The 15309-nt window shown below is 44.3% G+C and overlaps 1 protein-coding gene across 5 annotated transcripts in view; it reads right to left on the bottom strand.

Annotated features, from left to right (window-relative positions):
* The window catches only part of rps6kl1 (ribosomal protein S6 kinase-like 1), a 41199-nt gene extending 26839 nt beyond the window's left edge, over window positions 1-14360 (bottom strand). For 3 of the 5 annotated variants that reach the window (XM_043697123.2, XM_043697125.2, XM_087989655.1), the window contains exons 1-2: window positions 13992-14360; window positions 1488-1851 (exon numbers count right to left, since the gene is read on the bottom strand). In XM_043697123.2, coding sequence (XP_043553058.1) covers window positions 1488-1770 — 283 coding nt within the window. In that variant the 5' untranslated portion in view covers window positions 1771-1851; window positions 13992-14360. The remainder of the gene's footprint in view (window positions 1-1487; window positions 1852-13991) is intronic. The other 2 variants (XM_043697126.2, XM_043697122.2) reach the window with 1 other exon arrangement.
* Window positions 14361-15309: the final 949 nt, after the last annotated feature.

Genomic DNA, 15309 nt, shown 5'->3' on the forward strand with positions numbered 1-15309 from the left:
TGCAAGCGATAAAAAATGTTATCCAGCTTAATCCCCACTTTTCAGATTCTGGATCTGCAACATGTACACTTAGAACACTATAACTTAAATTTTAAAAAGGACAATCAGAATTTTGTTTCTATCATCCTTTCAGGCAGAAACAAAATTCTGATTGTCTCAGAAAGCAGTGGAGGACGGGTCATTAAGAATACTTTTAATTCAGAGGTAAGTAAATTCTTGATAGGCAAAAGGAAATGGGGGGTAGTGGAGAATGTGGAATTCTAAAAAAACAGATCAGATCTTAGTGAACGGTGGAGACTCTTGATGGGTCAAATTGGACACTACTGCTCCCAAATGGTATGCGTGCATGTACATCCATGATGCTAATTTGGAATCACAAATGAAATAACTAATTGCTGAGACAGCAAAATTGTACAATACCAGATTTAGCTGTTGTTCACCATGCAAACAATATGTATCAACTTTCAATATTTTCACTCTAGGCATTTATTCTGAATTTTCATCTTCTTGCTACATCTCTTGTTACTGCACTAATGTAACTTTCTCATATTTAAAATAACATGTCGTTTGATTATCAATTTTTTCCCCAAATATATTTATTGACTCTATGGTATGTTGCAGACCCTGGGTAGTGCAAAACATCAAGCAGCTCACCAAAGAAGCCCTCATCTACCTTTGAGCTTGTAGAGTGAAATCACCAGGCTGCTCAATATGGAAAACATCCCGAATAAGTGCCATCCTGTCTTGTACAAACTCAGAGTGAGCAGACTAATCTCTATCACCATGATATAGAGGCACTGAAATCAATTATAGCTTTCCACAAAGGACTCTCCCTCAGGATCAGTTGATTTGTTATGCTTTAGGCAAAGCTAGTTAGCCTAGTCAAGCACCACCTCTCTTTTTTTAAACTAATTATATATATTAATAAAAGGTAAAAGCAGTACTGACAACTTCATGGAAAAGGAAGAAAGCACTCAATCTTTCCTACATTGATCATGCAGAAGTGGCATGTTATATTTCAAGTCTATTCAAACGAGTTATTGGTTTAAAAAGTTAAATTATCCAGATCCAATTGTTCTTCTACTGTCCTGAATGTAGTAATGCAAGTCAGGGACTGTAACCCTAAGCAATCTGATTAAGCTGACCACGTTCATCACTATCCTGGTGGGAATCATTACCTCAGTACAGATGCATGATCAAAACTGGAACCAATCAGACTGATATGACTCAGTACCATTACAGGTAATAGATTTACAGAATGAGTCATCACTGATGATCAACAAATGATAGACTTGCCAAGTCATGTGAATAATTAAATTCACTGAGCAAAAGAGGACTCCAAAACGTTTGTGCTACAAAGATTTCTATAGGACAGCCTGAACTTCAATAATAAATACATGCACATTTTGGTCTTCATCCTTAAGAAACTAACCTATTCCAAATTACTGTGGATTAAAACATTTGGGAGCACTAAATGAAATGTATACCTTGCACTCCCTTCAGGAGCAGATCCACACCATTCTTGTAATAGTTAAACGCAGCCTCGTAATCCTCATTAACCTCTCTGTCCAAGGCTAAGCGGATCTGCTTCGCCGCATCAACAAGGTAGTCTCTTTTGGTCGTTGTGCTTCTGGTTGCGTGCTGGGTCTCTGAGATACTGGGAGATACTCTGCTCCGGATCTGCTCCAAGTAGACACGGGCCTGAGACAGGGGACGAGAGCAGGGTTCAGCATCTTGTCCAGGTGGCCTCCCTCCAGGGAGGCTGTACATGGTCAGTGTTTCAGTGCACACAGGCTCTTTCGCACTCAGTCCTGCTCAGCACCATTGCAGCCGAAATTGAAATCAATCAGCCTAGTCAAATGACAAGAGCAGAAAAACAGAAAAGTTAATTACAGCCTTCAATTTTATTTCATGTTATGATAAAAATGGGAGGCATGGAACACTTCTAACTCGATCTGCAACAATCATTCCCTGAAGGGGAATGTGCACAGAATCTCTATATTTTGTGGTAAGCCTGTCCAACTCTTTGCCATAGAAGGGCAGGTCCAATAGTATTATTTCCATTTCAGATAATTATCATCATTTTGTCCTTCAAGATTGATAATTTCTCACAACTGTACTGAACAAGTGTTTTCATAGTTAGTACTTTGAGACCACCCACCTTTAATTAACCCACATAGATGTTAAACTAGATAGATTACAGAAGCACAAAATACAAAAGGCAACATCAACTACAATAAAGATATGAAAATTGGCAATTAAGTTTCCAAAGAAATTTCACAACGAGGTAGCAATGATAGTGTGCCTTCAACAGGTTTCCTCTGCATATACCTTAAACAATGATCTAAATCATCAAATTGAAAAGCATTTCTGTTCATATCAAGCCCTTTTACATCACAGTTTTTCACCTACTTGGACAATGTGTACACTGTCAGCTGCATACCTGGCTGAAATTGCTACTTCATCAAATGTGCAAGTTTGAAAAAAACTTAACATTTGTGTCACACTTTCAGGAGCACAAACTATCTGAAAGTGTTTTGGAGTCCATTTTTTAAAAAAAATACACCCATTACAATTGAACTCAAATGTAGGAGAAGCTATTACAAACAGCACTAAGATAAATGGGCAGACAATCTAACTTTTTCATAAACAAACAAATGATGCTATTTAATAAGGATTGTGGAAAATGTTGAACTAGGGACAATAATAATAAAAGGTAATAAGTGTCCAAGTCTGAATTGTACGTGATCTGAATAGGATCATGGTGGCAATGCCGTCATTTTTCCTTTGAGGTGAAGCAAATCAGAAGTTTGAATGGTGCTGTTGAAGAAACAATGCAAGTTGTTTCATTTCAATCGCATACCTATCTGCACATGGGTAATGCAGGAAGTGGATGGGGTGCCATTCAAGTAGATTGCTTTGCCCTGAATGGATGGCACTGAGCTTTTGGCATGTTATTGAAGTTGCACCCAATTAGGCAAGTAGGCAATATTTCATTACACTGCCAGCAATCAGAAGGTAACTCACTAGTTGTAAGATACCCAACCTTACCTTTGACTTAAGGTTACAAGTTTATACAGTTCATGCAGTTTCTTAACAATGGTGATTCCTCAGGTGATGGAGACAGTGAGGTATTAGTAATAACTAGACTAGAAATCCAGAGGTGGATGCTGGATTAGTGGTGCTGGAAGAGCACAGCAGTTCAGGCAGCATCCAAGGAGCAGTGAAATCGACGTTTCGGGCAAAAGCCCTTCATTAGGAATAAAGGCAGAGAGCCTGAAGCATGGAGAGATAAGCTAGAGGAGGGTGGGGGTGGGGAGAAAGTAGCATAGAGTACAATAGGTGAGTGGGGGAGGGGATGAAGGTGATAGGTCAGGGAGGAGAGGGTGGAGTGGAGGTGGAAAAGGAAATAGGCAGGTAGGGCAGGTCCGGACAAGTCATGGGGACAGTGCTGAGCTGGAAGTTTGGAACTAGGATGAGGTGGAGGAAGAGAAAATGAGGAAACTGTTGAAGTCCACATTGATGCCCTGGGGTTGAAGTGTTCTGAAGCGGAAGATGAGGCGTTCTTCCTCCAGGCGTCTGGTGGTGAGGGAGCGGTGGTGAAGGAGGCCCAGGACCTCCATGTCCTCGGCAGAGTGGGAGGGGGAGTTGAAATGTTGGGCCACAGGGCAGTGTGGTTGATTGGTGCGGGTGTCCCGGAGATGTTCCCTAAAGCGCTCTGCTAGGAGGCGCCCAGTCTCCCCAATGTAGAGGAGACCGCATCAGGAGCAACGGATACAATAAATGATATTAGTGGATGTGCCAGTAAGACTTTGATGGATGTGGAAGGCTCCTTTAGGGCCTTGGATAGAGGTGAGGGAGGAGGTGTGGGCGCAGGTTTTACAGTTCCTGTGGTGGCAGGGGAAGGTGCCAGGAAGGGAGGGTGGGTTGTAGGGGGGCATGGACCTGACCAGGTAGTCGCGGAAGGCGGAAAGGGGTGGGGAGGGAAATATATCCCTGGTGGTGGGGTCTGTTTGGAGGTGGTGGAAATGTCGGCGGATGATTTGGTTTATGCAAAGGTTGATTGGGTGGAAGGTGAGCACCAGGGGTGTTCTGTCCTTGTTATGGTTGGATGGGTGGAGTCTGAGGGCGGAGGTGCGGGATGTGGACGAGATGTGTTGGAGGGCATCTTTAACCACGTGGGAAGGGAAATTGCGGTCTCTAAAGAAGGAGGCCATCTGGTGTGTTCTGTGGTGGGACTGGTCCTCCTGGGAGCAGAAATGGTGGAGGCGGAGGAATTGGGAATATGGAATGGCATTTTTGCAAGAGGTAGGGTGGGAAGAGGTGTAATCCAGGTAGCTGTGGGAGTCGGTGAGTTTGTAAAAAATGTCAGTGTCAAGTCGGTCGTCATTAATGGAGATGGAGAGGTCCAGGAAGGGGAGGGAGGTGTCAGAGACTGTCCAGGTAAATTTAAGGTCAGGGTGGAATGTGTTGGTGAAGTTGATGAATTGCTCAACCTCCTCACGGGAGCACGAGGTGGCGCCAATGCAGTCATCAATGTAGCGGAGGAAGAGGTGGGGAGTGGTGCCGGTGTAATTACGGAAGATCAACTGTTCTACGTAGCCAACAAAGAGACAGGCATAGCTGGGGCCCATATGTGTGCCCATGACTACTCCTTTGGTCTGGAGAAAGTGGGAGGATTCGAAGGAGAAATTGTTAAGGGTGAGGACAGTTTGGCCAAACGAATGAGTGTCAGTGGAAGGGTACTGTTGGGGACTTCTGGAGAGGAAAAAACGGAGGGGTTGGAGGCCTTGGTCATGGCGGATGGAGGTGTAGAGGGATTGGATATCCATGGTGAAGATGAGGTGTTGGGGGCCGGGGAAATGAAGTCTTGGAGGAGGTGGAGGGCGTGAGTGGTGTCTCGAACGTATGTGGGAAGTTCCTGGACTAGGGGGGATAGGACAGTGTCAAGGTAGGTAGAGATGAGTTCAGTGGGACAGGAGCATGCTGAGACAATGGGTCGGCCAGGGTGGTCAGGCTTGTGGATCTTGGGAAGGATGTAGAACCGGGCAGTGCAGGGTTCCCAGACTATGAGGTTGGAAGCTGTGGGTGGGAAATCTCCTGAGGTGATGAGGTTCTGTATGGTCTGGGAGATGATGGTTTGGTGATGGGGGGGTGGGGTCATGGTCGAGGGGGCAGTAGGAAGAGGTGGATGCAGTGTGTTGGAGGTGGGCGAAGGGGTCCTCGGAAGGTGGGCGGGGGTCCTGATTGTGAAAGTAAGCTCGGAGGCGGAGGCGACGGAAGAATTGTTCGACGTCACGGCGTGTATTAAATTCATTGATGCGTAGACAGAGGGGAATGAAGGTGAGTCCTTTGCTGAGGACTGATCGTTCATCCTCAGTAAGGGGAAGGTCTGGAGGGATGGTGAAAACTCGGCAGGGCTGGGAGCTGGGGTCTGGTGTGGGTGTGGAGCTGGGAGTGGGGGTGGAACCTGTAACTGAAGTGGGTGTGGTGGTGGGGGGAATGTACACAGAAGCGAAACACATCAAGTCAGCTGTTGGAATTTGAATTTTGCAAGACTCCAGACCCATAGCAATATGGTTGACTCCTAACTGCCCTCTGAAATGGTCTACCAAGTCATATTCAATGGCAATTAAGGCTGAGAGAATGCATCATCATATCATTTGTTCACTAGAAAACAGAACTGAGCAGAAACCACTTCCCTGAAGTGTTAAACAAAGAAATGGTGCCTTGGCTGGGAGGCTTGCATGCAATGGAAAATTATTTTCCACTGTACTCATTGAGTCTTGGAGCATAAAACAGTACTCATTGTACACTTCAAAAAAAGATAAGAAATTCTTCAATATTACTGCACATCTGACAGTAATTTCCATGCATGTGAGCAGTACAGATTCAACATACATTGATTTCAAATTTCTAGCTTGTACAAACCTTATCCAATGTCCTGAAAAGGTGCATGAACAGAAATTAAAATGATTTGCCTTTTAAAAAATACATTAAGATCATGCATAAAATGTTTCGCTGCAGCTTTTAAATTTAGCTAAGTAGAAATAAGGTAGAGACTGGAGAATTGCAAACCTTGGCATGTTGTAAAACTGTTGCAAACAGAAGTAGTCCTCTAAAGAAAAACAATAAAGGCTGATCCATACCAGACTTGTCGCTTACATTTCAGCTGTAGTGAGGCTGAAAACCATCTTGCCACATCTGCAGCAATCAGCACAGCAAGAGTTAACAGTAAAATTGACGGCATCTGCAAGATGGAGACAGCCCACACACATAGCGAAAGCTACATGCTCCTTAAACACACAATGCTTAAATTGGATTGGTGGCTGATGTCGTCAGCCAGTTGTAACTTGCACAGGGAAGCACCCACCTGTGGGAGCTCTCCCACTCTTCCACATGCCTCATACAAAGGAATGAGGCAAGCAGCATTCAATAACACCACACACTTGGCACAAGAACAGTTGTAATTAAGCCAATTTAAAATCACAATTATGCATATAAATAAAACTAATTCTTTTCAGTTTTGAAAAACAAAACACAACTGTTTGAGAAGAGATCTTGCTGCACAATAAATCCCATACTTAACTCCATCTAATTATCATTCACCATTATCTAGCAGGGCAGAAAATGGCTACATTTACAAAGCATAAACAATCACCTACATCATTATGAACTTCAATCATTTTCTGAAATGGATAATTCACCATTTTTGACAGATTTAACCTCATCTGGGATGGAGACACTATACAAATTCACAAATGAGCAAATTCCGTAGAAGCCATACATGGCTTGAAACATAAATTACTCTTTGCAGAGATGCTGCTAGACCTGTTGTTTCTCCAGCACTTTGTGTTTAATTTCAGATCTCCAGTATTCACAATATTTTCAAATATTCTTTGACTGTTTGACTCAAGTTTGTCATTTAATCTTTATGTTTTTGACCTTTAGTCATGAGTCAGGTTGTTACCTGCTAACAACTACATAAGCAATGTTATTTTAGATAACTGCTTTGGCTCCCTTCATAATTTATTTTGTTGGCCAAAAAATTAATTTAAAACAACACTTCATTATAATTCTAAAGCTTGAGTGTACAAAACTGCATAAATGTTATGATAGTCCAATTAATTCTGTAAGTTTATGAAAATAATTGTTCCACTGATGTAATTAGTAATCTCAATAACCTATGTATAAGATCATAGAGACAGAAACAGACCCTTCGGTCCAATTCTTCCATGCTGACCAGATATCCTAAATAAATAAATATAGTCCCATTTGCCAGTATTTGGCCCATATTTCTCTAAATCCTTCCTATTCATATACCCATCCTGATGCCTTTTAAATGTTGTAATTGTACCAACCACCATCACTGCCTCTGGTAGTTCATTCTACATACACACCATTCTCTGCATGAAAATCTTCCTGCCTCACCTTAAACCCTCCTCTAGTTTTAGATTCTCCCAGCCTGGGGAAAAGACCTTGGCTAATCAACCCAGTTTCAAATAAACCTTTCAATTTCTTCAGACCTTCCATTGCTTCGACAAAGCATCATAGACACGCATGTTGTAAAAGGGGATTAAAAATTTTTTTAAGATTAAAAGGCAGAATATAATCTGTGCCTTTCAACCATTATCATATACAATCCAACAGATTACAGGAGAGGTCCATGCTCATTGTCCAACCATTTTGAGAATACAAGAAAATTATAAATCTCTGCTTTATATAAATGCTTCCTGTAAGTAGGGAAAAGGATCTGCATGTGCACATCTCAATAGATCATCTCAATAGTGATCCTGAAGTTCTTCATATTTTAAAATAATAAAAACTGATGCATTTCAATTCAAGTTCATCCTGTCCATCACTAAACAAAACAGGGGCTGGTGCCAGCCTTTCCCCACCCCCAATAACAGGTGCTAGCTTCTGGTGTCAGCCTCTCCTCACATTCACTCACAGTACTGGACTCTGTTTGCATTCCAAAGGAGGAGGAAAAGCTCTATATCATCAGCTCCAGCCTCTCTGACCTAGTCATCAGTGAACAAATGCACTGATTTTGATGTTAAACAACCCAAAAAGCAGGGCTTTCATTGGCATCTGTGGCCTGTCAGCTGGCATGACAGAACATGTGCAGGGGTCATTACTGTTATGCCTCACTGCTGGAAATCAAGCCCCGCTTTCCACAGCATGACAAAATTAATTCTAAAACATAGGCAAATATTCCCCAATTTACCATTGGCCCACTGCGGTTTGTTATCCATATCAATGAATTGGATGAGAATGTATGAGGAAGGATTAGCAAGTTTGCAGATGACACTAAAATACGCGGTATCATGGACAGTGAGGAAGGTTGTCAGAAATTGCAGCAGGACCTTGATCAGCTGGGAAAGTGGGCCAAGAAATGGCAAATAGAGTTTAATATTGACAAGTGTGAGGTCTTGCATTTTGGAAAGTCAAATCATGGTAGGAGTTTCATGGTGAATGACAGGGCCTCAGAGTGTATTGGAACAGAGGGACCTTGGAGTTCAGGTGCATGGTTGCCTGAAAGTGGTGTCAAGTGAAGGCGGCTTTTGGCACAATGGCTTTCATCACTGATTGTAAAAGTTGGGAAGTTATGTTGCAGTGGTACAGGACATTGGTGAGGCCACACTTGGGAGCATTGTGTTCAGTTTTGGTCACCTTGCTATAGTAAGGATGTTATTAATATGGAAAGAGTGCAGAAGAAATTTACAAGGATGCTGCTTGGACTCAACAGTCTAGTTAGAGAGAGGTTGGACAGCTAGGACTTTTTTCTTTCGAGCATAGGAGATTGAAGGGGGATCTTACAGAAGTGTATAAAATCATGAGAGACACGAATAGGGTGAATGCACTCAGTCTTTTTCTCAGGGTTGGGGAAATTGCAGACTAGAGGGCATCAGTTTAATGTTAGAGGGGAAAGAATAAAAGGGAGCCTGAGGGGCAACTTTTTTTTAAACAGAAGGTGATACGCATATGGAATGAGCTGCCAGCGGAGGTGGTTGAAGCGGGCACATTAATAACATTTAAAAGGCATTTGGATAAATACATGGATAGAAAAGGTTTAGAAGGATATGGGCTAACTGCAGGAAAATGGGGTTAGCATAGATGGACATTTTGGTCAGCATGGACTAGTTTGGGTCAAAGGGCCTGTCTCCATGCTGTAGAACACTATGACAGAAAACACAGACCAGGTATCTGTACTTAACAAAAACAAATATTTATCACAAATAATTAGACTGTTTCTACAGGTAAAACAGTTACAAACTGACAGCATGTAATTCTAATAATTAAAACTCGATGCCTTTATAAACTCTCCTTTACACTCAGGCACACAAGGGGAAAAATGGGTATCATGGACTGAAGGAAGACTGGAAAGGTAGTTAGCGGACAGCGAAGAAGGTTACCTCAGATTACAATGTGATCTTGACCATATGGGCCAATGGGCTGAGAATTGGCAGATGGAGTTTAATTTAGATAAATGCGAGGTGCTGCATTTTGGGAAAGCAAATCTTAGCAGGACTTATACACTTACTGGTAAGGTACCACCATCACGAAGGACTCAAAGCACTCCGCTTCTTCCTTTCCCGCCGTACCACCCAGGACCCTTCCACCGACACCCTCCTTCGACTGACCGAACTGGTCCTCACCCTGAACAACTTTTCTTTCCAATCCTCCCACTTTCTCCAAACAAAAGGAGTAGCCATGGGCACCCGCATGGGCCCCAGCTATGCCTGCCTCTTCGTAGGGTATGTGGAACAATCCATCTTCCGCAACTACACTGGCCCCACCCCCCATCTTTTCCTTCGCTACATTGATGACTGTATCGGCGCTACCTCGTGCTCCCACGAGGAGGTTGAACAGTTCATCCACTACACTAACACCTTCCACCCCGACCTCAAATTCACCTGGACAGTCTCGGACTCCTCCCTCCCCTTCCTAGACCTTTCTGTTTCTATCTCAGGCGACCGAATCAACACGGACATCTACTACAAACCAACCGACTCCCACAGCTACCTGGACTACACCTCCTCCCATCCTGCCCCCTGTAAAAACGCCATCCCATTCTCCCAATTCCTTCGTCTCCGCCGCATCTGCTCCCAGGAGGACCAGTTCAAAATACGTACAACACAGATGGCCTCCTTCTTCAAGGACCGCAATTTCCCCCCCGACGTGGTCGACGGTGCCCTCCACCACATCTCCTCCACTTCCCGCTCCTCCGCCCTTGAGCCCCGCCCCTCCAACCGCCACCAGGACAGAACCCCACTGGTCCTCACCGACCACTCCACCAATCTCCATGTACAGCGCATCATCCGCCGTCACTTCCGCCACCTCCAAACAGACCCCAGCACCAAGGATATATTCCCCTCCCCTCCCCTATCAGCTTTCCGTAGAGACCACTCCCTCCGCAACTCCCTTGTCAGATCCACACCCCCCACCGACCCAACCTCCACTCCCGGCACCTTCCCTTGCAACCGCAGAAGGTGCAACACTTGCGCCCACACCTCCCCCCTCACTTCTCTCCAAGGCCCCAAAGGAAACTTCCATATCCACCACAGATTCACCTGCACCTCCACCCACATCATCTACTGCATCCGCTGCAGCCGGTGTGGCCTCCTCTATATTGGGGAGACAGGCCGCCTACTTGCGGAGCGATTCAGAGAGCACCTCTGGGCCACCCGGACAAACCAACCCAACCACCCTGTAGCACAGCATTTCAACTCCCCCTCCCACTCCACCGAGGATATGCAGGTCATTGGACTCATCCACCGCCAAACCACAACAACGCGACGGTCGGAGGAGGAGCGTCTTATCTTCCGACTGGGAACCCTCCAACCACAGGGGATGAACTTGGACTTCACCAGTTTCTTCATCCCCCCTCCCCCCACCTTGTCTCAGCCGAATCCCTCCAGCCCGGCACCACCTTCCTGACCTGCAGTCTTCTTCTTGACCTCTCCGCCTCAATCCTACTCCGACCTATCACCCTCACCTTGACCTCTTTCCACCTATCACATTTCCAACGCCCCTCCTCCCTACCTTTTATCTTCTCCTGCTGAACAATCTCTGCTCATTCCTGAAGAAGGGCCTGTGCCCGAAACGTCGAATCTCCTGTTCCCTGGATGCTGCCTGACCTGCTGTGCTGTTCCAGCAATAAAGTTTCAACTTTGATCTCCAGCATCTGCAGACCTCACTTTCTCCTCAGGAGTGTTGCTGAACAAAGACCTTGGAGTGCAGGTTCATAGCTCCTTGAAAGTGGAGTCACAGGTAAACAGGATAGTGAAGAAGGCATTTGGCATGCTTTCGTTTATTGGTGAGAGTATTGAGTAGAAGGAGTTGGGAGGTCATGTTGCGGCTGTACAGGACATTGATTAGGTCACTTTTGGAATATTGCATGCAATTCTGGTCTCCCTCCTATCGGAAGGATGTTGTGAAACTTGAAAGGGTTTAGAGAAGATTTACAAGGATGTTGTCAGGGTTGGAGGATTTGAAGTTATAGGGAGAGGTTGAATAGATTAGATTAGAATACTTACTTCGGCCCAACAAGTCCACACCGACCCTCTGAAGAGTAGCCCACCCAGACCCAATCCCCTAAATTTACTCCTTCACCTAACACTATGGGCAATTTAGCATGGCCAATTCCCCGAACCTGCACATCTTTGGATTGTGGGAGGAAATCGGAGCACCCAGAGGCTGGGGGTATTTTCCCTGGAGCGTCAGAGGCTGAGGGGTGACCTCATAAAAGGTTTATAAAATCATGAGGGCATGGATAGGATAAATAGATAAAGTCTCTTCCCTGGGGTGGTGGAGTTCAGAACTAGAGGACATCAGTTTAGGGTGAGGGGAAAGATAAAAAGATATCTAAGGGGCAACTTTTTCACACAGAGGGTGGTACGTGTTTGGAATGAGCTGCCAGAGGAAGTGATGGAGGCTAGTACGACTGCAACATTTAAAAGGCATCTGGATGGGTATATGAATAGGAAAGGTTTGGAGGGATGTGCGCCGGGTGCTGGCAGGTGGGACTAGATTGGGTTGGGATATCTGGTCGGCATGGACGAGTTGGACCGAAAGGTCTGCTTCCGTGCTGTACATCTCTGACTCCATGATTCCATAAGCCGTTCTTGAGATGATTCTTGTGCTGATCAAAATGCTCCTTCTCGGTTGCCCTTCTCCAGAAGTTCCACTATTTTGCAAGAATAGTGGCTGGTTCACTTGTATAAACGATGCCTGACTTATTGATTAAAAATCATAGTTTACATAAACTATTGAAGTAAAGATAAAATGTTTTTTTGTCAGACCTAAAGTGACTTTCCCTGCAGAGAACAGAGAGTGCTCCTGAGCTGGTGGTGACTTCCCTATATTTTGTTCATAACCCCAAAAAGTTCAGCCACCTGAGAATCAGTCACAAAGGTAGTTGTGAAGCAGAAGCTTGTTGTCCACAACCAATCAGCTACTGGTACCAACCAAAGCTCCATCTGAACACAAATGCTTGGTTCCAGTTCATCTGCAACCAAACTTTGATCACTGCTCAAACAAGCAGCTGTGTAAACAGTGCTTACAATTAGCATCAGTTACTTGTTTTCAAAACATGCAGCAATCCTTGTGTTTTTTAAAATGCAGTTCTGTCTGCATTTCAGTTCACAATTAAAAACACAGAAAAATAAAGAGATTGGTCTTGATATTACAATTATTCATGCAAATTACAAATGACAGCCCATATGTACTACAGTCATCTGACAAAACAGGTAAGACTGGAATATCCTGGGTGTTCAGACAAATCAGAACCCACAGAGGAGAACAAATGCACTAAAAACATTTCAACTCAACATGCATCACTTTCTTGTTGCACGATCCTCCACAACCTAAACGTACCTTCTTTTTATGGAAAAATACAGCTGCCATGAATTATGGAACTTCATAGAACCCTCTACTGCATGAAGTAGGCCAACTGGCCCATCAAGTCCACACCAACTTTCTAAAGAATAGCCCACCCTTTAACCCTGCTAATCTAGCTAACTTGTACATCTTTAGACTGTGGGAGGAAACCAGACACCTGATGGAACCCCACATGGACACAAGGGGGGCATGCAAATTCAACACAATTACCCAAAGATGGAATTGAACTGAAGTCCCTTGTGCTGTGAAGCAGCAGTGCTAACCACTAGGCCACTGTGCCAACTTGTTTGAGAGAGGAGCAAAACTTTAATTTTTACTCACCAGGCTATTGTTTTGGAACAAGGAAACAAAGCACCATTTAATGAAAGAAACCAACAAATGCCTCACACAAAGTGAAATACTGCAGATGCAGGAAATCTGAAATAAAAGCAAAGTGCTGTGGCAACTCAAAAGGTCTGGTAGCCTCTATGAAGATAGATGTAGAACTAACGTTTTGAATCCTATACAACGTCTTCATGTTTAGGTTTTCCAGCACTGTCATTTTCATGGCTCTTCAGCTGTTGACAGTGTCAAATTATAAATTCACTGCATAACAGTGATGACAAATTTTAATTTCATTCAACATCCCAAATAGCTTGTCTGACACTTTCCTTGAAGCCAGTGGTTTTTTTTGAAAACGCATGCTAATACAAGTTAATTAGATACTATCATAAGTGTTAATTTGCTAAATCTTCCCGTGGCACTCAGCTGTTGCTCTCAACATGACACATTTAAACAGCATCGACAGCAGATATTCAAATTTGGTTATCTGTCGAGAGATTCCAGGTTGGATTCATTTCTCGTTTCGTTTTATTCGCGATTAATTAACAAGCATGTGCGGAGTTTTAACATTTGGAACCGAGTTAAAGCTGTGCTCCAGGGACCCTGTAGTACAATGTTAGCGTCCCTGCCTTTGAGCCAAAAATGTGAGTTCAACTTCCACTTGAGGTACATCCTAACACATCTGAACGGGATGATCAACAACATCTATAACTCTGCCCCAACAATGCTGCATTCCATAATTCTAGTATGGGAAGAAGTGGACTTACCTTAACGATTGAGGATTTAAGAAATCGATTTCGTTTTTCAACAGAATTCGAGGGGACAGGGCAAGGTTTATGAGGTATGTGTTTCCGGCCGCTGAAATATGGACTGTGTGTGTCCCCTTCTCCTGGAGGGTAGGTGTCGCGGAGACATCGCTGGCTCCGAGGCTCGACTGCCCCAATACAACCTGCAGACTCTCACTCAGCAAGCGTCAGGTTGCAATGTAACAACATACAGCAACTGTATCGTTTTTGCCTGCTACCCGACTTCATTGCCGACCAGCTCGCTCCTTCCCCTCAAATACACAAAATAGATTTTTTTTTTCCCCTCCGTCTGGTATATTTATCCGCTTTGCAGCCCAGCAATCTCCAACTACTGCATCCTTGAACACATTTTCCCCACCCACACCGACCACTTTACGGCAAGGCTGTAAAGTTCCCCCAAAAAACACACACACGCACAAAGCCTCTGCTCCGTCTGCAAATGTTGTCGCAAAAAGAGACTCCGAGGGCAGACGCAGCACTTCGATTGATATCACTGACAGACGTCTGAAAGAGTCGGTCATTGAGTCGTTTGTCAGTTTAGAATATTCCTGGAAAAAAAGACACATTTGAGCTTCGACAAAATGTGTCTATTTTTCAGTAATACTGTAATCAAGTCAGTGGATTCCTTTGGTGCTGTGCATTTATTGAACACTTTAGGCCGCGGATGAACTAGACTGCAGCGGTATTTGGTAAAGAATACAGTACACGGTATTCCTCACTTAATCGGGGAACCGGTTTTCTTTTGACAAAATGGCATCCCTTCGCATGTTCTCCTGTATTTGGATGGTATTTGGGAAATGAAAGTGCTGGAGCTCCAATGTACAGGATGGGTCAGACCAGTACGTGCCACAAGTTGTATTGGGTTTTCCTTTTTGGATACGTCAATTTTCCTTTGCTTTTCTCTCCACCGATCTGTAACAATTTACTCACCATCCGAACCCATTTTTTTAAAAGTTAAGATTCCCTACAGTGTGGAAACAGGCCCTTTGGCCCAACCAGTCCTCCAAAGAGTAACCCACCCAGACCTATTCCCTCTGACTAATGCACCTAACACTATGGGCAATTTAGCATGGCCAAACCACATGACCCGCACATCTTTGGACTGTGGGAGGAAACCCACGCAGACATAGGGAGAAAGTGCAAACTCCACACAGATAGTCACCCGAAGCTGGAATCAAGCCTGAGACCCTGGTGCTGTGAGGCAGCAGTGCTAACCACTGAGCCACCATGTGTAATCATCTTTCCACATCACCTGTTTCCCCTGACTACTTTTTGTTCA

This window comes from Chiloscyllium plagiosum, unplaced genomic scaffold (genome assembly GCF_037043375.1).
Source record: "Chiloscyllium plagiosum isolate Xiang-an unplaced genomic scaffold, Cpla_swu_hap1 HiC_scaffold_8, whole genome shotgun sequence".
Lineage (NCBI taxonomy): Eukaryota > Metazoa > Chordata > Chondrichthyes > Orectolobiformes > Hemiscylliidae > Chiloscyllium > Chiloscyllium plagiosum.